At 35.7% G+C, this 23,628-nt stretch overlaps 1 protein-coding gene across 1 annotated transcript; it reads left to right on the top strand.

Moving 5' to 3' along the window:
- The first annotated feature begins 18,647 nt into the window (after nt 1-18,647).
- On the top strand, nt 18,648-22,340 carry LOC139714168 (low-density lipoprotein receptor-related protein 1B-like). Its single transcript, XM_071625885.1, has 5 exons — nt 18,648-18,834; nt 20,097-20,120; nt 20,772-21,002; nt 21,473-21,641; nt 22,337-22,340. The coding sequence occupies exons 1-5, from the start codon at nt 18,771-18,773 to the stop codon at nt 22,338-22,340; spliced, it is 492 nt and encodes a 163-aa protein (XP_071481986.1). The 5' UTR covers nt 18,648-18,770.
- Nucleotides 22,341-23,628: the final 1,288 nt, after the last annotated feature.

Below are 23,628 nucleotides of genomic sequence, written 5' to 3'. Positions count from 1 at the left end.
CTGAACAACACACGTTCTGAGATTATCAACCACAACACCTCCAGCCGCAAATTCCTCCCCTACACCTTACATTTTAACCTACCAAATCACTCAGTTCAGGATGTACAAATCACAGGCATCGAACTCATCAAAAAGAAGGAAAGCCACATCATACTCAAACCAGAATCGTACTGGATATCTAAACTACACACCTTACGTCCACATGGAATTAATGCCGATCCTTAATTTTTCATAGGTCCTGTTTTAATCTCTATCCAGAACCTATACGAGAAGTTTTGAAGTTTATTGAGTACCTACTTAGTGTCAAGAATATAGGTGCACTTCATTCACTATAAAAGACCTTGTACTTATATCACATAAGTGTTTACGGCCCGAATGACTTTCAAAGGCATGTACCCATATTGTGCCTTGCCTGTCTATTTTACTGTGTCATCGTCCCAAATACCCCCAAGCCACATCACCCCTCTCACTTCACTACCCCGCATTACATGTACGAACCCCTCACACTCACCCTCCTGACACCACACCACACACAAGCAAATCCCCACGCCTTAAAAGGTAACTAATGTGCTTTAATTTATGTTGGTTTCTGCATTACCGGTGCTATTACCAATAATAAACTACTACTACAATTTCATTTTTTTTTCACTGCAAGGGTATGTGATAATACTGCCCTTCCGTTGGAGCGAATGTAATATTGCTGTCCATGTTTGTTCGATTTTCTTTTGCCTTGTTTTTTTTTGTTTTGTTTTTACTATCTACATTCCGTTTGATTGGCTTCTTGTTATTACTATTTCTATTTCTGTTCAAATGCATGCAAATTGGTTGCTATTTTGCTTTTATGTTTATGTCTCATCAAGCCCTTGAGAAAGGCTGGTGAAACAGCCGAAAGCTTGGGTAGTCTAGTGGGATTTGGGGAAAATATGACTGTTAGAGGCATTTTTTAGTAAAAGTTGGGAACCGGTCTATTTTGTATAATTCAAGTACGCTGAATCCAAAAATTCCGGTTCCCAAGCGGAATTTTTAGTCTAAGAGCATCTAATTTGCATAAACAAAATGGCCGCCAATTCATTGTTTTTAAGGTATTTCGATGATCTAATTTTCATAAAATCTCCCTAGACATGCAAAAATAGTAATATTTTCAGAAATTAAGGTGCAAAGACAATAGCTAGGTCAACAATTTTTCACAACTTTCGTTGATATATGCAAATTAGGAAGTGAAATATTCAAATTAGGAGTTGCCGCTGATATAGCAATGCATTACCGCTTATATATGCACATCTAGTACCTGTACACGTGTTCACTTCTGTTTTTGATCCTTTTAACAAGTTATCGGGCAAACAAAAAGTACTTGGTGTCGCCAGAGTCGAATCAAAATTAATCAGTTCAAAGGAATTGAATACACTTATGCAAATATCTATGCAAATAGGTATACAAGATGATACGTAACTGGCAGGATTCTAGTTTCTACAATGCATTGCCGCAATATATGGATCTGAATCATAATTCTGATAGTGATAGTTATCATGGTATCAAGACCTGTTCACGATTTCTAGTGTGATAAAGAGATACAAGAACCAACTTTAAGTATTGAAATAAAACATGCATCTCATTTGCTTAATAGATTATGCAAATATTTCCAATTTTCTCTACAAATTTCCCCCTAAAACAAAGTTTTGCTATCAAAATGTACTTGTCGTAGTGAAAAATAGATATGCTATCGGTCAAACAAAGTTTACATGGTGTCACCTGAGTTCGAGGAAAATCAAGTACAGGAATCAAGCAATTCAGAATAAAAAAAAAAGAATAACAATATTTGCTATAACGTGTGCAAATTGGTATGCAAGAGGCTATACTACGACAGGCTTCGAGATTCTACAACACATTGCCGCTATATATGAATCAGAATCATTATAGTTATAATATCAAGACATAAGTTGATGAATTTTGTGATGAAGAGGTACAGCTATGAGAAATACCCTACTAATCTAATTTACATAATTTATACAAATAGTTGGCAATTTCTGTGGATATATTCCCTAAAACAAAGTCTTGCTATCAAAATGTACCTTGGCGTACTAAAATACAGCTAAGTCATCGGACAAACAACTTGCACATTATGATGTATAAAATTATGAAGTATAAAATCAAGTACTTGAATCAATCAATAAAGGAGAACTGAATGACACTAAAAGGAAATATGTTTGCAAATAGTTATTGTTATTCAAGATGTCGTAGACCAGGGCTGGCAGGTTTCGAGATTCTACAACGCACTGCCGCAGTATATGAATATGTTTTTTATAACAGTTATAACATCGAGACCTGTTAATGATTCCTGGTGTGATTAAGAGATGCAAAAATTAACTGCAACTATACAGCATACATCTATTATCTCATTTGCATACTAAATTATGCAAATATTCACCATTTTCTATATATATTTACCACCAAAACAAGGTCTTGCCATCAAAGTTATCGGGCAATCACATCACTATACATTACTCTTTGGATTAGTGCAAGGTCACTTTATCCTTCCCTGTACTTTGTCGTTTTCATTTAATAGATTGGTTTATAATTATTTTCAATCTTTAAGATTTAAAATCAAATGGCAACTTTCATAAATCTCGTCTGGTATCTCGGACAGTGTCGGAAACAAAAACGAAGGATGAACTCTGTAATTCTAGTCATTAACACCTTTATATTTTGGCTGAAAAAAAAACAAACAAACATAGTCTGAGTCGAAAAGTCTATTTCTCAATCGAGCTAAATTGATCTACATTCATACAAGGTTAGCATCATCACATTGTTGCTAACATGCACACACTGCTGTACATCGTAGACCTGATTTGTGACATTTGCATCGAAATGTTCTGCATTAATTTTGCATGCACATGAAATCATCTCAAGGCAACTTTGCAGGATTGGAGCTAGATATATCCGTTGTACAGGCTGTAGACCAGATCAAAACGTTCGTACCCATTGTCTACTGGTGAAGAAAGATCAGGTCTGGCACAGTGAGCAGGATTTTCTTCTTTTTTATCTTTTTTTTTTAAATACAGGAGTATTGTCGTTGAACTGCTTCCGCGATAGTTCAGTATACTTTTGTCGGTAAAATAGCGGAACATATTTTGTGCCAAACGAGCTGGTGTGATGCATCTTTTGAATCGAATATAAGTTTATTCTTATAAAGACGACTGATAACAACCATGTTCTTTGAACCCTTTAGTTTTCTTCTCGTACAAGCAGCATAAAACTTGATGATTGTGTCATTGATCACTTGCTTTAATAAGAGTGCTACTGTCAGTATCAGTCTGGCAGAAAAAAAAAACACAACTCCAGTATCTACGGAAGAAGGCATCTTTAAGGTAGCTATCGGATCGATGTTATCTCTCAAGGGAACAAAAGTAACTTCATGTCCGCAAGGTGGTAGAAAACCCAGGTCCTCCATGAATTCTTGGGCTGAAATTCAAGTGACAACATGGATATTCAAAACTATACTTGATAAAGCATAGAATGACAGGCAAAATTGCGACCATTTACTTGACCATCTAATTTGCATAAACAAAATGGCTGCCCAGTCACAGAAATTGTGACCTGAAGACAGGCATTTTCGAGATTTTTTTGTTTTTTTAAATTTCGCTTGGGAAGCGGATTTTTTCTAACTCTCAAAACCTTAAAGTCTACATACTTAGTATTTAATTTGCCTCTCAAGAAAAAAAAATGTCAAAATTACTCTTCCAGTGTTATTGTGTATATATACATATCTGCATATTTCAGTCCTAATTTGCATAATTATGAATAAAATATACTATTTACCACATGAGAAACGTTTATCCCTTAAATTGGTAATTCTATTCTCTGTACAAACATTTCAAATCATTTTTTTTTCAGCTCGTGTGCAAAGAATTTCTAGAAAATGCTTGTCTGAAAATGATAATTTCCGTGGCTTGGCAGCCATTTTGTTTATGCAAATTAGATGGTCAAGATCGGTAAATTTCGCTTGGGAACCGGATTTTTTAGATTCAGCATACTCAAATTAGGTAGAAGAGACCGGTTCCCAACTTTTACTCAAAAATGCCTCTAACGCCATTTTAGAGAGCCCTTTTTCAGAAATCCCACTAGACTAGTCTAGTGGGATTTGGGGAAAATATGACTGTCAGAGGCATTTTTTAGTAAAAGTTGGGAACCGGTCTATTTTGTATAATTCAAGTACGCTGAATCCAAAAATTCCGGTTCCCAAGCGGAATTTTTAGTCTAAGAGCATCTAATTTGCATAAACAAAATGGCCGCCAATTCATTGTTTTTAAGGTATTTCGATGATCTAATTTTCATAAAATCTCCCTAGACATGCAAAAATAGTAATATTTTCAGAAATTAAGGTGCAAAGACAATAGCTAGGTCAACAATTTTTCACAACTTTCGTTGATATATGCAAATTAGGAAGTGAAATATTCAAATTAGGAGTTGCCGCTGATATAGCAATGCATTACCGCATATATATGCACATCTAGTACCTGTACACGTGTTCACTTCTGTTTTTGATCCTTTTAACAAGTTATCGGGCAAACAAAAAGTACTTGGTGTCGCCAGAGTCGAATCAAAATTAATCAGTTCAAAGGAATTGAATACACTTATGCAAATATCTATGCAAATAGGTATACAAGATGATACGTAACTGGCAGGATTCTAGTTTCTACAATGCATTGCCGCAATATATGGATCTGAATCATAATTCTGATAGTGATAGTTATCATGGTATCAAGACCTGTTCACGATTTCTAGTGTGATAAAGAGATACAAGAACCAACTTTAAGTATTGAAATAAAACATGCATCTCATTTGCATAATAGATTATGCAAATATTTCCAATTTTCTCTACAAATTTCCCCCTAAAACAAAGTTTTGCTATCAAAATGTACTTGTCGTAGTGAAAAATAGATATGCTATCGGTCAAACAAAGTTTACATGGTGTCACCTGAGTTCGAGGAAAATCAAGTACAGGAATCAAGCAATTCAGAATAAAAAAAAAGAATAACAATATTTGCTATAACGTATGCAAATTGGTATGCAAGAGGCTATACTACGACAGGCTTCGAGATTCTACAACACATTGCCGCTATATATGAATCAGAATCATTATAGTTATAATATCAAGACATAAGTTGATGAATTTTGTGATGAAGAGGTACAGCTATGAGAAATACCCTACTAATCTAATTTACATAATTTATACAAATAGTTGGCAATTTCTGTGGATATATTCCCTAAAACAAAGTCTTGCTATCAAAATGTACCTTGGCGTACTAAAATACAGCTAAGTCATCGGACAAACAACTTGCACATTATGATGTATAAAATTATGAAGTATAAAATCAAGTACTTGAATCAATCAATAAAGGAGAACTGAATGACACTAAAAGGAAATATGTTTGCAAATAGTTATTGTTATTCAAGATGTCGTAGACCAGGGCTGGCAGGTTTCGAGATTCTACAACGCACTGCCGCAGTATATGAATATGTTTTTTATAACAGTTATAACATCGAGACCTGTTAATGATTCCTGGTGTGATTAAGAGATGCAAAAATTAACTGCAACTATACAGCATACATCTATTATCTCATTTGCATACTAAATTATGCAAATATTCACCATTTTCTATATATATTTACCACCAAAACAAGGTCTTGCCATCAAAGTTATCGGGCAATCACATCACTATACATTACTCTTTGGATTAGTGCAAGGTCACTTTATCCTTCCCTGTACTTTGTCGTTTTCATTTAATAGATTGGTTTATAATTATTTTCAATCTTTAAGATTTAAAATCAAATGGCAACTTTCATAAATCTCGTCTGGTATCTCGGACAGTGTCGGAAACAAAAACGAAGGATGAACTCTGTAATTCTAGTCATTAACACCTTTATATTTTGGCTGAAAAAAAAACAAACAAACATAGTCTGAGTCGAAAAGTCTATTTCTCAATCGAGCTAAATTGATCTACATTCATACAAGGTTAGCATCATCACATTGTTGCTAACATGCACACACTGCTGTACATCGTAGACCTGATTTGTGACATTTGCATCGAAATGTTCTGCATTAATTTTGCATGCACATGAAATCATCTCAAGGCAACTTTGCAGGATTGGAGCTAGATATATCCGTTGTACAGGCTGTAGACCAGATCAAAACGTTCGTACCCATTGTCTACTGGTGAAGAAAGATCAGGTCTGGCACAGTGAGCAGGATTTTCTTCTTTTTTATCTTTTTTTTTTTAAATACAGGAGTATTGTCGTTGAACTGCTTCCGCGATAGTTCAGTATTTTGTGCCAAACGAGCTGGTGTGATGCATCTTTTGAATCGAATATAAGTTTATTCTTATAAAGACGACTGATAACAACCATGTTCTTTGAACCCTTTAGTTTTCTTCTCGTACAAGCAGCATAAAACTTGATGATTGTGTCATTGATCACTTGCTTTAATAAGAGTGCTACTGTCAGTATCAGTCTGGCAGAAAAAAAAAACACAACTCCAGTATCTACGGAAGAAGGCATCTTTAAGGTAGCTATCGGATCGATGTTATCTCTCAAGGGAACAAAAGTAACTTCATGTCCGCAAGGTGGTAGAAAACCCAGGTCCTCCATGAAAATATCCATATCCTAATTCTTGGGCTGAAATTCAAGTGACAACATGGATATTCAAAACTATACTTGATAAAGCATAGAATGACAGGCAAAATTGCGACCATTTACTTGACCATCTAATTTGCATAAACAAAATGGCTGCCCAGTCACAGAAATTGTGACCTGAAGACAGGCATTTTCGAGATTTTTTTGTTTTTTTGAATTTCGCTTGGGAAGCGGATTTTTTCTAACTCTCAAAACCTTAAAGTCTACATACTTAGTATTTAATTTGCCTCTCAAGAAAAAAAAAATGTCAAAATTACTCTTCCAGTGTTATTGTGTATATATACATATCTGCATATTTCAGTCCTAATTTGCATAATTATGAATAAAATATACTATTTACCACATGAGAAACGTTTATCCCTTAAATTGGTAATATCTATTCTCTGTACAAACATTTCAAATCATTTTTTTTTTCAGCTCGTGTGCAAAGAATTTCTAGAAAATGCTTGTCTGAAAATGATAATTTCCGTGGCTTGGCAGCCATTTTGTTTATGCAAATTAGATGGTCAAGATCGGTAAATTTCGCTTGGGAACCGGATTTTTTAGATTCAGCATACTCAAATTAGGTAGAAGAGACCGGTTCCCAACTTTTACTCAAAAATGCCTCTAACGCCATTTTAGAGAGCCCTTTTTCAGAAATCCCACTAGACTAGGGGAATAAAGGCAAGACTGAACATCACTGCAACGTCTATACTGCAAGTTTTCCTTCCGTCACACATATACCAATGATGCAGTACCCACCACGTACGAGGCCAAGCCCGCTTCACGTTATATATATATATATATATATATATATATATATATATATATGTATATATATATATATATATATATATATATATATGTATATATATATATATATATATATATATATATATATGTATATATCAGCAACGTGCAGCAGAACAAGCTCTTCAAGACGATTCATATAAAGATAGATATCAGATATCAGGTAGTACATGTAGGAGGTTAGAACATCAAGACGAGATCAAGAGTCAGCAATTTTTCTGGTGTAAGATTTTGGAGAATCCGCTTAAGCACAGTAAGGATGCAGAATGACTAACAGACGTAGGGAGACAATTCAAGGATGTGGAGAATCAAGAATACATCTTCATTGATACACACAAGGTGAAGAAACGACTGAGCAAAATGCCGAATGGGACATCACCATGCAGGACAAGATGGAGCATGTGGATCCTGGCTAAAACATTTCATGACAGTCTATGAGAGAACGCAGCAAAACAACTACAGCTCGCTATTTAGAGAGGACCCGAGAGGTTCCCCACTGGTTGACCAAAGCTAGGACAGTCCTCCTCATGTATGAAGGACAAGTTTACTTATACAGACCCATAACTTGCAACTGATTGACAAATTATCCTACATCAACGTAAATTCCAGTCATCAGCCTCATGTGCATGAGTGCCTAGGACTCCATGCGTGTACCTCTTCGCCATATTTGAATTCAACACTCCCTCATCAATATCTCAACAGACAACGTGCCCCACTGGTTTTAAGATGTCGCCAAACTCCACGCATTCCTCAGCATTTGCCCAAACTACAATATACAGTGTGGAAGCGAATTCATGATCTGGGAATATCACGAAAAAGAAAGACCCACCGGGGAAGCAAAGGAAATGGAAGGAAAACAAATAAATTCAACAGAATCTGTACTACAGGTAATTCGCGAAAGCTGATTGTCCAACCAATACCAGTGTTATTATCAAGAACACGTGTGATATTTAGAAAGGAAAGACCAAGTTATGGGAAAAAAAAATTGATTGTTATAAAACCGGTTTTACAATTGAATAAAGAGGTAAAATATGATCTGCCAAATGTTTTTTTTAGCAAATGTACGTTCTCTTAGAAACAAATTTGATGAGATAGCTGTTTCTGTAGAAAAATATGATGTTCATACCCTGGTTTTGACTGAAACATGGCTTGATGAAAGTACACCGATTGAGTATTTTCCCCTTTCTGGTTTTATCTCTTTTTCTCAATCACGTATAAACAAAAAGGGTGGTGGAGTCGCAGCATATATAAAACAAAATTTTCAACCGAGATGTCTCTCTGTTTCAGTCCCTGTTGGTATAGAAATTATTTGGATTTATATGCGACCTCCTCGTCTCCCTCGGTCAATTTCAAGTATTATTTTGTGTACAGTATATTTTCCTCCCAAAAACCCAAACGCTGAATTATATATTGACCACATTTTAACTAGTTTGGATTTTTTAGCTACAAAGTACCCAAATGCAGGCTTTGTTATAGCTGGAGATTTCAATGATTTGGATGTTACTCAAATACTGTTATTAGAGAATTTCAAGCAAGTTGTGAATAAACCCACAAGAGGTCAGAATATTTTAGATAAGATTATCACTAACATCAGTCATGTTTATGATCCAGTTGAGATTTTATCACCCCTTGGGATGAGTGATCACAATTATCTTTTGGTGTCCCTTACACCAACAATATAAGTTTGAAAATTCAGGTAATAGGAAGAAAAAAAGAATTGTTCGACCCTTAACTGATAGTGGTATTCGTGAGTTTGGCAGCTGGATAACACAGCACACTTGGGAAGAACTTTACATTACCACTGATGTTTCTGAAATATGTGATATGTTTTTGCAGGTTTTAAAGCACCGAATAGATCAGTTTTTACCTGTGAAAGAAATAAGTATTTATGAGAATGATAAACCATGGATAAACTGTGAAATTAAAATATTGATGAAAAAAAGACAAAAAGCATTTATTGATAAGAATGTTAAATTATGGAAATATTTTAGAAACAAAGTGCAAAGAGCAGTAAAAGTAGCCAAGGATAAATTTTATAATGAAAGAATACAAAGGTTGAAAATTAACAATCCTGCTGATTGGTATAAACATATTAAATTGATGACTCATGGAGTTCAATGTCAAATGCAGATTGATGTACCTGATATTAGTGAAAAAGAACGTCACAATTCTGAGTATGTAGCAAATTATATTAATGAATTGTTTTTATCTGTAACAACCGATTTTTATAAACTGGACAGATCACAGTTACCTGCATATCTGCCTTCACTTTATGAATGTCCAGTCATACAACCACATGATGTTTTCAATAAGTTACGTAAGTTGAGTTTACGAAAATCAACTGTGTCTTATGATTTGCCAGTGAGAATAATCCGAGAATTTGCTTATGAGATATGTTTTCCTTTATGCCATATTATCAACATTGCCTTTAAGCAGGGTACTTTCCCAAAAATGTGGAAATATGCTGAAATTATTCCAATTCCCAAATGTTTTCCCCCAGTAGTATCTGAGTTGAGACCAATAGCTCTGACCTCTTATTTTGCTAAGATTGCTGAGTCTTTCATAGTTAAATGGCTGTTAGAAGACATTAGGGACCAAATCGATATCAATCAGTTTGGTAACCGCCCTGGTCTTTCAACTTGTCATTATTTGATTGCAATGCTTCATAACCTGTATAAAAATGCTGAAAAGCAAAGTAATGTATCAACTATGGTTTTAACAGATTTTTCGAAAGCATTTGACCGAATTGATCATAACATTCTGATTCATAAGTTGGTATTTATGAGTGTGCGCCCATTTGTTATTTCATTAGTTGTGGATTTTTTATATTGCAGACAACAGGTTGTTAAATACAATGGCAGTATCTCTGATATTAGAGAATGCAATGCAGGGGTTCCGCAGGGAACAAAACTTGGACCGGTTTTGTTTTTGATTATGATAAATGATGCTTGTAAAGATTGCCCTTTTTCATTTTATAAATATGTTGATGATTTGACTATTGTAGAGGCTAGGAATAAAAATCAACCATCTCAGATACAAAGACAAATTAATGCACTGGCAAGTTGGTCATTGTTGAATAACATGAAACTTAACCCTCAGAAATGTGTTTTTATCACAATTTCTTTTATGAAGCAATCAATTCAGCAAAGTTTGTGTATCAACGAAATTTTTTTGAAAGAAACAAGCACTGTTAAGATTTTAGGGGTGTATTTTCAGCAGAATCTCAAATGGGATGCACATGTTTCTGAAATGGTGAGAAGATGCAATAGGAGATTGTTCATGTTACGCAAATTGAAACACTTTAATTTATCAATAGTTGATCTTATTACAGTGTATACAGGATATATCAGACCAATTCTCTAGAATATTGTGCCCCACTTTTTCATTCGAGTCTTACAAAAAAACACACAGAGGTAATAGAAAAGATTCAAAAACGTGTATTGAAAATCATATTAGGTTGTAATTATGTTACATATGATATGGCCTTACAAGTGTGCAATTTATTATCTTTAAAAGAAAGGAGAAGGAAATTGTGTTTAGATTTTGCTCTGCAGTTAGAAAAGCACCCCAATCATTCATTGTGGTTACCGGATCAAAGAGATGTTAAAATCAATTTAAGAAATACTACAAAATATTCTCAACTGCATTGTAAAACTGATCGGTTTAAGAAAAGTGCAATGCCGTATTTTATTGATATACTGAATGATTATTACTGCAATGACTCTTAGTAGAGTTTTTTATTCTCACTACTGTCTAATGTGTTGGTAAATTTATTTATATAGTTATATGTATGGGAGTTTGCAGTGTGGTGGGTAGGGAAGACAAATGATACATTTGATTAGGAAATTTTTATGTATTTTATGCATGTTAGGAAACCCCACTTTTTCCATACTGCACTCAAAGTTAGTTGTTAGACATTTACACAATGTACAATACATGTAGGTGGGCCTGTCTTTAAACGTGCACTTAGCACAGGTACATTGTATGGGCGTGTGTTGGGTGTGGTCTTGTGGACATGACGGTGCTTGTGTGTGTGTGTGAGTAATGTATGTGTGTGTATGTTTATGTGTGTATGTGTCTGTAGCTGCAATATGTGTGTGTGTGTGTTTTCCCTGTGTGTACGTATAGTGTATATATGTATGTAAATGTATGCGTGTGAATGTGAGTGTGTACATACGTTGTATTGTACATCGAGCATGTGCACTGTGTTTATGCTCATGCGCGTTTGTGAGTGTTGTACAGATATGCGATCTACACATCAATGTGCAGTACAGTATGTGTGCATGTGTGTGTGTGTGTGTGTGAGAGAGAGAGAGAGAGAGAGAGAGTATGCCAGTGAGAAATGCTTTAGGTATGAGTGGGTAGTGAATGTGTGTACATTACGGGGGAGGGGGATGATCACCTCACCAATTTAATAATGTTACTGTAAGTATTTGTGGAATGTATAGTGTAGGTTGTTGACGCGTCTTTCCAACCACACTGCAAACTCCTGTACTCCCTTTTGTATCTGTAGAAGAGCTTACATTTTTTTTTCTTCTTCTTTCGACAATGAGTTGAGTAGCCCTGAGTGTTTCTTCCTTTTCTTTTTTTTTCTGTGAAAAAAAAAATAGGAGTGTACCGCTACTGTTTATAAAATGTCCATTCATTTTTTTTCTTTTTGTATTTATATAACAATCTGTAGCGTTAAAAATGTATTAGTTGTGTATACAGAATGTTTGAATGTAATGTATTTTTTTATGTATTATGATTATGTTATTATTTCATCTGTTTTGCTGTATAATCTCTGTATATCTGTGTAATTCGACTTTTAGTCGCCGACTCAGATTTTATTTGAATAAAGACCTTTTAATCAATCAATCAATTAATCAATCAATCAAAATTGAAGACCCATAACTTGCAACTGATTGACAAATTATCCTACATCAACGTAAATTGAAGACCCATAACTTGCTTGAACCTTTATACAAATGAGACCTTACAGCTTCATTGAAAGGAAGAATTTGTTTCAATCCTAGTTGAGCAAGAAGGTGGGAAGCCAGGGTGCTGAGGAACTAAATGTGACATACGTATTGACAAAATAGTGATGGAAGGTATAGAGAACCAATTTTTGCGTAGCTTTGATTGACTGCAGGAAGTCATTTGATGGTGTATCACTCGTGGATCGTTTGATTGCTTACGTACAGGTTATCTCAGTTGCAGATATTACATCCGCACTTTATGGCAAATTCTATGAAGGCGCGATGTACAGCCTTCACATCGAATGGCAAAGATCAAAGGTCAGGTGAGAATACAACGAGGAATATTACAAGGCCCTAGGATTTTTGTGGAGGTTCAGAATTAGAAATAGTGGCCCACTTCCGGGTTTATACACCTGACACGCAAAACAAAACAAAGCAAAACAAAAAACGCGCTTTAGCATACAAGCCCCTTTTCATTTCTTTCATTTAGATTTCAATGGCTCTAAGTTTCTGATGATAATGATGATAACAAAATATTAATAGATTAATAGCGCATTTCCAATTACCTAAATGCACTTTATACATCACATTTATCCCATTGACAAATTGTCGCATTTTTCATTTCATTTCATTTCATTCATTTTATTTTACCACGGATAAAAAGCCCAATCAGCAAATATGCTGTTTTTCAATGGGGCCGTGAATCAGTGTACACAAATCATATTAACATGATAAGAAATGATTTAAGTAAAAACAAACAAAAACATCAACATTTCTTGCACTTCATCCACAAAAGTAAGGTTTAACATGATAACTTTCATAACACAAATCTACACAATAATCACAGAATGAACATAGATATAACAAACTATGTATCACCGTCCCACCCTCCCAAATGATATACACTTATACACCCCCAAACATCCAAAACATTTACCATTTATACCTAAAAATCCATTAAAACATCAATATGGAATTATTTATAGTACTTCAAAAAAAATATATGTATGACTTATCTGTCATGTCATTCTAAACAATTTCTTATTTTTTTCTTGAAAATAGATATGAATCTTATACTTTTGAGATCAGTAGTTAGATTATTCCAGGCCACTGCCCCCCTGTATCCTAATCGTCTTTTCCCATAGTTTGTTTTGGCTCGAGGAACACAGATGCTGTATTCTGACTTCCGTGTAATATAATGAGGATTTCGAAAACTAAATCTGCGACTTATATAGTCAGGGACCACACCGTATAAGATTTTATGCATAAAAATAACATTCTTTGATTAATCCTTTCTGTAACTCTATTAATCTTAAGTTGGTAGAAAAGTTGTTCCGTTGAGTATCTTTTATTCACTATGAGCACAATCTTAAGTGCTCGTTTTTGTAATAAGTTTAACTGTTCAATATTCCCCTTTCCAGTGTTTCCCCAAACTCCATCACAATAATCCAAATGACATTGTACATTGTTGTATCAAAGTTTTATACAGTATCAGCGCTTCATTCTGAGATATACACGATCGAATCCTCTTTAAAAGGTATACACATTTAACAATCTTGGACTTCATGTGTTTAACATGTGTTCCCCATTCCAAATACTCATCGATAACAATGCCGAGATATTTTGTAGTTTTTACTCTCTTAATCATATCACTATCTAACGATATTGTAATTGTTTTATCTACATTCTTCAGGCGATTTCGTGTACCAATTAGTAAAAATTCACATTTTACTAAATTCAACTTAAGTTTATTGCAAGCAAGCCATTTCGATATAGCTTGTAAGTCACTTTCAAGACTTGACTTAATTTCAGGTACATTCTTGGAACTGTAATATATACAAGTATCATCAGCATAAATGATAATTTCGATTTTTGTACTACTTTACCGAGATCATTAATGTATATTGAAAACAGTAACGGGCCGAGTACAGACCCTTGTGGTATCCCACATTCAACTGTAGCCTGCTCTGATCGTATTCCATTCATGTAAACATACTGAGAACGAGAGGACAAATATGACTTAAACCACTTGTGGGTGGTACCCCGTATGCCAATGAAATGAGTTTATCCAGAAGAATCTGATGAACTATACTATCAAAAGCTTTTTTTAAATCTAACATTACCATACCAGTAAGCAATCCTTCATCCACATTATTTAAAACATCTTCTGTTGTATTCAAAACTGCAGTATAGGTGGAGTGATGTGGTCGGAAACCCGATTGGTTTTCGTTTAAGATTTTTTTTTTATCCGTGACATATTTATATATTTGTTCAAATACTATCTTCTCAATAACTTTAGCTAATACAGACATAAGGGAAATTGGTCTGTAGTTGTCCATAATTTCTCTGCTACCTTTTTTAAATATAGGAGTTACTTTTGAAATTTTCCAGTTTTCTGGTACAGCCCCACTCTTCAGAGATACATTTATGATATGATGAAGAGGTACAACTATATATGTTAATATTTCATGAATTAATTCGGCTGATATATTATCAGGTCCACAATCTTTACCCTTGGGGAGACTTTTCAACAGATCAGTTACCTTCTGAACTGAAACCTCATGAAACTGAAATGAATCTTCTAATTGAGTAAGGAAATCCAATGCAGACTTTTCCGCGTGAGGTATTTCATTCTGAACATTCTTACCTACATTAACAAAGTGGGTATTAAATGCATTCACAATTTCTTTGGGGTTTGTGACGTAGTGACCATCACCTAGTTTGACTGAGTTGACCAGAGAGTGCGTTATTTTGTTTGGAAGTAAATGCTTGAGTGACGCCCACATCGAATTTCGATCTCCATTATTCTCATTGATACATGATGCAATGAATTCACGTTTTCGTTTGCGAATGATTGACGTGATTTTGTTTCTGAGCGATTTGTATTCATACCAATCCTTTTCTGAACAGGAATTTTTTGCTTTCACTTTCTTTTCGTCCCTCTCTCGTATCAGACCCAGTATTTCAGATGTCATCCAGGGAGAAATTTATTTGTTATTCGGCATTTCTTTGGGGGAGCATGTTTTTCAATTTTATCTGTGATGGTTTGATATAAATTGTCACAAGAAATCTGGCAATCAGAACATGTCAAAACATTCTCCCACTTCAGTTCATTAAACTCTTGTTTTACAAGACATTTACATTTTGTGAGTGTGATTCGCCGAATCATGATCTCATTGTATTGTGAACATAAAGTCAGTGACAGCTATGTACAAGACGGAAGCAATAATCGTATTTTGCCGTGGCACACTTAAAAGCTCTTATCATATTGTACTACAACATCTGAATAAGTTAATTTATGTCCAAGTCTTATATACGACCGAACTCCAGCTGCCAGTAGATAGGACTTGATGACATTCTACTTCTCACATTATATTGATCATTCTGAATATTTCTATAAAACCCCTTTCAAAGAAAATGCGATTTGATGAAAAAGTTTGTAAAATATGTTCTAAATAAATGTCTTGCGGATTACGTATAACAACAACAGCAACGAAAATGCCGTTATTCTAAGCTGCAGTGATTGCTAACATCGTTATTAAACATACCCTGTGAAAGCTCGACTGGAATTATATAGATTTGCTTCAATATTCCTTTAAAGTAATTGTTTGCTAGTTCCCCAAGTTGTCCTGAGCACTCTGCTTCACAGGTAGCAGATGATGGGGTTCTTGTTGAAGTAACACCATGGGGACTTACCCCCTCTGCCAAATGAAAAGAAAAGTAAGAAGAAAGCGCCTGTTTAGTTTAGGTTGTCTTTTATTCTCTTCTTTTCTCATGCATCTATTTTGATCAAGAGAAATCATTAAGAATGAATTAAAGTGAAAGTCAGAATGACAATGGGAACTCTTTATTGGGAGGGAAGGGATGCCCAAACAAATATGTTACCAACTGTCAATGTAAGACTATTGAAACTTTTGTGGCTTATTAAATGCAGAAAATTAAAACTTGCCTGGGATGTTTCTATTAACTATGCCTGGCTGGAATAAAGACAAATTCATTTAGTGCAACTATAGCAACACGTAGGCCTACAAGCAAATCATAGAAATTATGCTTATCATTGTCTATAGATTGACTTTACACTTTTAATCAATGAAATAAAAGGTGACCTCAATCACATTGTTTATTTTTCCTGTCACGGGAAGAACATAGGAAATTCATACCTTTCCCTGGATTAAGTTTGGGTCTATAGCACTTTAGAATGGGGAAGTGGGAGACTATACTTTCCTTTTAAGGCGGATGTAGAGATAATTATGATGGCATTTGCAAACCCACGAAAATCAAAAATGCATAAAACATGACAAACATCCTTCTTAGCCCAAGGTCGAGAGGATAATCCTAGATCTGTGTTTCCACCACGTTCCACATCCTGCCATCATAATTATCTCTACATCCGCCTTAAAGGTATTAGCCCACATTTGTAAACCTGCAGCAATTGGTCTCATAGTTAGCATGGAGTTTGGGTATGATTGCAGTAACACCTGTGCAAAATTTCGTTCCAATTAGTCCATTACTTTCATAAAAATAAATGAAAATGCACCGTATGCATGCCTATAACGCTCGCTATCTCCGGTCCACGTACGTACTACATGCATGCGATACATGTGTAAGTTACATGTACGTAGCTAGCCCGCGCTCGTAATTCGATTTTAGGTCGGGTTGACCCGGTTTGAAAATTGATTTTAAAACGATGATTTTCTCTCTTTTATCGAATGGTATAGACAAAGAGCAACAGTTGAGATATGTTACTGTTATAACTTTTACTTGAAGTCATATTGGACCTGTTTTATGCATTTTTGATTTTCGTGGGTTTGCAAATGCCATCATAATTATCTCTACATCCGCCTTAAAAGGAAAGTATAGTCTCCCACTTCCCCATTCTAAAGTGCTATAGACCCATTTTCCCAGGTGGTGCGCCTACCAGTCAGATAGATAACAACAGTATGGAAAGCCATATGTTTCAAAAGTCAGACAAACCCTCAATAGATCAGAGGCTTATAACAAGGCAAACGTCAAGCAGTGTCTCGCCCACGAATGGAAATTGTGATTATAGTGTTTTTCAATGCAAGTCCAGTGTCCTTTGAGCTTTGACTTTATCCGACTTTTGCAAGATTCGAACTTTCTTTAGGTGGTGTGAATGCGGTGTGAGATTTGTGGTCATAGCTCAAAACTGTGGAAAGTTATTAAAAGCACACAATATTTTGTGCTTAAATAAGGGGGAGGTCGTTGACATTTTAACATTTTACCCTGTCGTAATTCACCAATACATGTATTCGAATTAACCGGTATTGTCTGGTGATGTGGGCTACCTGTGGCATGAATTTGGTGGTCATAGCTCAAAGCTGTGTCACGAACACTAGATGTGCAGACTCTATTTAGCTAAAGTTCATTGCCAATTTGACCTTTGACCTTGCCGGACTTCACCCGCATTCGAATTTGACCGGCGTAACCGAGTTTGGTTTTTATAGCTCAAATCTGTTGGAAGAGGGTACACCTGTCCAAAATAATATGAGTCAGTGCTCATCAGGCAAGTTCACTGACCTTTTGACCTCTGATTTTGTCGGACCTCTCCCATATTCCAACCGGGTGCTGTTCGTTATTCCGAAGGTTCGTTAATCCGAACATTTGTGGCGTTATTCCGAAAGTTCGTTATTTCAAAGATTCGTTCATCCGAAAATGAAATTCGGAAAAACGATCCGTCGGAATAACGAATCTTCGGATTAAAGAGCCTTCGGAATAACGAGCCTTCGGAATAACGAGCTGTAACCATTCGAACCTGCCCAAACAAAGAAACACCTCTTATGAACAGCAATGAAACGGAGTTATAATATGTGCTAATCAGAGGTTTCGCGATGTACATGCAGATATAAAAAAACCAAAAAAAAACACTGCTGATCGGAGGTTTTCCTTTGCTCATGCAGAGTAGAAACTCCTGACGAAGTGTCTGATCACTGATGAGTAATTTTTATGTTGTTCGCACAAAAATCTGTGGTTTGATATTTAATACAGGGACTTTTACAACACATGGCGTTCCATACCTATCCATCTGCATTTTCTTTTTTTTTTCTAACTCAGAAGCTCTGTGGGACAGGAACCATAAAGACCTGCACAATTCGCCAAAAGTAGCAGATTGTCTTTGCACATCTCAAAGAGCAGTTGTCGTTCATCGAAGGCCGCATGCACCAATTAAACCCCATTATCAGTTATTAAACACTGCGAGCAGAGAATCAGTTGATGCGAAGAGACACATTGGTGCACATTGGGATATCTACTGGTCATTTAAAGTTGATAAAATTAACTACTCATCCGTGTTGAGAAGAAGACGGCATAGCTGACATGTTTACAACAGTCTTTGCCACAACTTGCCTCTTTCTACTCCTCCGTAGTCCATGCATTCAAGGTAAGTATCGTGTTACTTTGCTGCAAAAAGCTGTAATCTTTTTAATCAGTGTTTCGTACATCAGTACAAACTGATTAACTAAATGATAAGTTATCATTATAAGATTCTTAATTGCATTCCAAACTGGTATTTGGTATTTTCATTTCTGTTATATACAGTTTATTTGGAAGACAGAAATGTTAGGTACGAATATAATGAGACCAGATATGTTCTTATGACTTTGAAACGTTAAACCAGCCATTCATGTGACAGTTATATGTTTTTTCCTTAATTAACTTGGGTGCTATGAAACAATGATACATGTATATCAATGGATTCTTTTTACGTCACTAGTTTATAACTAAGTGTATATCTACCAAGTGCTTTCTGATGTTTTTTCCCCCGCAGACGTGACAAAATCAAGAGAGAGATGAACTGATGCCTGATAGATTATTTTGTGACTCGCTCTCATTCTCACATATCTCTCTCTCTCAAAAAAAAAAAGAGAAAAAAAATATGATGGCCCCGTAAAATAGGTTTCAGCATGCAAGAGGCGTTGTGTCCATATCATAGCTTTTCTCTCTTTGTTTTCTTAGTTCATGATTTCCCTTGACAGGTGAATGTGGGTATCTTGGAGTGCTCTGGATGAGATAATTGCTACTTGGATATCAATATGTGCCTTAGGAGAAAAGACAAAAGATTGATGAAACAGACATTTAACTAAATCTGTTAAAATGGTTTACCAAGTTTTGAATGTTTGTCATGAGCTGTAATTCATCGTTTAGCGGCTTCCAGAGGCACCTTACTGGTATTATCTTGTTGTAATGTGGTTGAAGGACTCTTCCGATTTGTGTGTGAAGTTCCATTTTTGTCTTTCTTAAAGGAATAATTCTCCTTTTTACGCCATGCACTAATTCCTCAAGAGACGGATACCGTCGTTCACATAATGATTTTCTACTTCATAAAGGGAGTACAACCATTAAAAGATTAAAGAGGAAATCGTAAATCAAAGTTAATAACCCGAACCCAGAAACCTGTAGGTCAGTCATTGTATAAGTGAATCCATTCAGTCATTATCCTGTTGCTACGCAGGAGAAATCGCTTCCTCAACATGGGTAGATTTCTCATGTAAAGTGCAATGACACCATGTCTAGCCTACGAAGAAAAAAATAACAAGTCTCCCCTGACGTTTATGTTTCTCTCTCCCTCTCTCTCTCCCTCTCTCTCTCTCTCTGTCTCTACACACGTCTGATCTTCTTCTAAACGAAATGGCACCCCACAAGGGAACTTGCGATGGAGTTTGGGAGGTAAGAGAATCATGAGACATGAATTCGAATCAAGCACTTCGACATTATGCCTTCTACCCCCCCCCCCCCCTTCCCCAAATATATATTTTCTTGCGTGGGAGAAAAACAGCTGGCAATTAACATTAGGCCGGTTCATTAATTTTTATATTTCCTTTCGTTTATTTTATATCTAACGAAACTTTAATTGAATTAAACATTGAATTCATAAATGACACAGAAATATAATTATGAAATCAAGGAAATGATTGCGAACTGAAATACAATAAATGTTATAACCTGTATGTCACATACCGAATCAAAGTTATTGGAAATGGAGTGGACTGCTAAAAAGCAGGGCTTGCATCCCTGTTCATGTTTTTGTTTGAGTTTTCAGCATATTTAGTTTCATGAATTTTCGAGTTCCTCCATTTTCGTTGTGTCATGTTCAGAATGGCATTTTTTATTATATTATATCATACCCGAAATAATGATTGTTACCATCAATTTTTATCGCGTGTTTGTAAAGCACGTTTGTCTACAAGGTGCAGATTCAAGCTCTTGCTCCTGTTAATCTGCAATGTGGTACATGAAAAAACTAGTAAAACAGTTATTTCTTTCACCTAACATGCTTGCATTCTGTGTTCCTCGTCCTTCCATCTAACTGATGTGTAGATGAGTTCATGCTGGTGGGGGATTATAGTAGACGAGCAATATACGCCTCTAACATCAGGGACATCTCATATACCGTACTCCCTCTCTCGAACCCTGGTTACGTGCGGAGTCTGGACTATGACCCTGTTCACCAACTTCTCTTCTGGACGTACGCGGGGAATCCAGGACGAATACAGAGCTCTCGCCTCGACGGATCAGACGCTACTATCATTGTTTCCACAGACATAAGAGGTGACATGGCCACAAAATTCGCCAAACTTTACGTTTCGATTTTGGTGTTATTTTTTTCTCCTTTTTCATTCAAGGGTGCAATAACAAATAGTTTAATAATTGAGTGTACAAACTGTATACTCTTCTGAGAGGTGTGAAAATGTGAAAATCTCCTGCTGTCCAACTTTCTATAGATATCCGGGTGCCTGTCCTTTAATTGAATTAGCATGGGGTGAAATCATCATTAGCAGTTGTGTATGTGATGATGATGATGATGATTGTGTGTGTATTCGTCATTTCTCTTACAAAAATGCGATAAACCATGCCAGCATAACAATGCATGAAACGTCTTCATTGTTAAGTTGTTTAAAGATCTATTACTGTTGTCACAGTGGTTGTACTTCATTTTATATGACATAAATCTTGATACTAGTTATAGTTCTGCATAAGTAGATATATAACATGATGATTTTTCTGGATTTTTTTTTCAGAACCTTTCGGAGTGGCAGTCGATCCCAGCGAGTCCAAGGTATACTGGAGTGATTTCTACACCTCTCCTGGCAAGATAGCTGTGGTCAATTATGATGGATCTGGAAGAAGAACTTTAGTTTCTTTACGACTAAGGCGACCATACGGAGTTACCATTAATCCTATAAGAAGGTGGGTCCGTAGGACTTTACTCACTGTAGAAGATTTTACTTTATGCTAACAGTATAAAAAAGATAAGTGAATTATTTGATTCGTTTAATTGAGGTCATAGCAAGTTTTAACAATGGCATAAAGTTTCACTCCTAAACAGGAAAATATAAAAATCTTATTCTTAAAGGAATAACGTCAATTATGATTTACAACAATAAATTACGAAGGGTAGAATTTTTGGTCTAGTGCCCAGTGGGGTGAAAGAACTTAGCCTCGGAATGTCTTAGCGCTGATTGATAGTCTCCATTTGAGACTCAAATTATTGTGAAAGTGAGTAAGTTTTGGTTTGCTGTCTTCCAGAGAACTATACTGGGGAGTCCAAGGCCCAGGAGCCATTCAAAGGATAAGCATAGACGCCCTCAACGCTGAACCCGAGAACGTTGTCGACACTCAAATCACTTACATTCGTGGCCTCGCTTTTAACAGCGAAGGTTTGTACAGCATTGTTTTTCTACAATATCAAATAACTCAATGTCATCCAAGTATTGCATAATGTATTTGCATAAATATGACTTATGATAATTACTGCGGTATGTCATATTTGCGCGTACACAATCACACACTATCTGTGTGGACATTGGACATAAACAGGTCAGGCTCTCAGGCGTATTGCTAAGTTCAGCGACTTCCGTTACCTCTCTCTCCTCCATCTGCAGGTAGCATCCGGGCACTTTGGTGTGACCATAAAAGTTAATTGAAATGAATTTCACGCAGATTTCCTTTTCTTACCTGTTGCGCTATGGAGGATAGACCGGAAATATATTGAGATACTAGGCCATGCCCTTATGTTTTTTTAGTGTCTGTCTATCTTTCTATCTATCTATATAGCGTACTAATCTTTAAGGTTTCTCCTCGAATGACATGCCATTTTTACATTATTGTTACAATAGATACCTATTTACACACCAGCTTGGCCAGTCAGGAGGGATCAAAGAGGGTAAAACATGCTTCCTTATTAGAAGGGAACTGGCTGTGAACCCTTGGTATCCTGCTTACAATCCAGGGGTCCGTTTCATGAAGTGATAATAATAAAAGTATTAAAATAAATCTCCGAATTTCCAAATTCTCTCACATGGGTGATACTTTCAAATCCATTTCATGAAGTCTCAGTGTGTCTTACGAGCGAAAAGTAATGAAACGGACCCCAGATCTGTATCCTCTTCACCGCAGTGTTCCTATGGTGTTCAGTGCGCAACAAAGTTGTAGACAGTTCTTTATGTCTATATATATAATAATATATGAAGAGCTTGCTTCCAAAAGTCGCTAAATCTATCATTTTTCTTTGGATTTAGCGCCTTTTGGAAGCAAGCTCTTCATATATGATATATATATATATATATATATATATATATATATATATATATTATAGAAACACACACACACACACACTATATATATATATATATATGTATATATATATATATGTATATAAAACTATACATATATATATATATATATATATATACATATATATGTATATATATATGTATATATATATATATATATATACATAAATTATTATTTACTTTAGCAGAAAGATAAGCTAAGAGTACCCCTACCGGTATTTGTCGTATACAGGATGGTGTCACTGTAATTTACCTCCTTCTTGTCCGGGCTTACATGTATAGGAACGAAAATGTACTGGCATGATGACGGAGCCAACAGAATTGAATCTCTGGATTTATTGAGTGGCGAAAGGACCCTGTTACTGACCAGAAGTGGTTTCTATGGACTCACCTGGCACAATGGAGATATATACTTGACTGAAACATCCCGTGACGTCATAGCAATCATGAACGAGACTTCACGAGCAGTCCGGTTCGTCGGTCCTCGGACATTCTCCAATGCCTATGATATTTGTGTGGTCTCGTCTCTAAAAGGTCAGACTTTGTAAACGGGTTTTATCAACGTATTCGCGCGTTAGTTTAGAAGGGATCATCTTTAGTTA

Source organism: Diadema antillarum, unplaced genomic scaffold, assembly GCF_040938485.1.
Source record: "Diadema antillarum isolate AM-2024a unplaced genomic scaffold, OU_Dant_1.0 seq00002182_RagTag, whole genome shotgun sequence".
Lineage (NCBI taxonomy): Eukaryota > Metazoa > Echinodermata > Echinoidea > Diadematoida > Diadematidae > Diadema > Diadema antillarum.
Note: the sequence above shows the minus strand (reverse complement) of the source record. Positions and strands in the feature narration are given on the sequence as shown.

What these genes read in the sequence shown, in the direction of transcription:
- LOC139714168 (XM_071625885.1), top strand. Translation starts at nt 18,771, where the DNA reads ATGTTTACAACAGTCTTTGCCACAACTTGCCTCTTTCTACTCCTCCGT. An exon ending in CTTGCGATGGAGTTTGGGAG is followed by an intron (nt 20,121 to 20,771) that starts GTAAGAGAATCA and finishes ACTGATGTGTAG; the next exon opens with ATGAGTTCATGCTGGTGGGG. An exon ending in TGTTTCCACAGACATAAGAG is followed by an intron (nt 21,003 to 21,472) that starts GTGACATGGCCA and finishes TTTTTTTTTCAG; the next exon opens with AACCTTTCGGAGTGGCAGTC.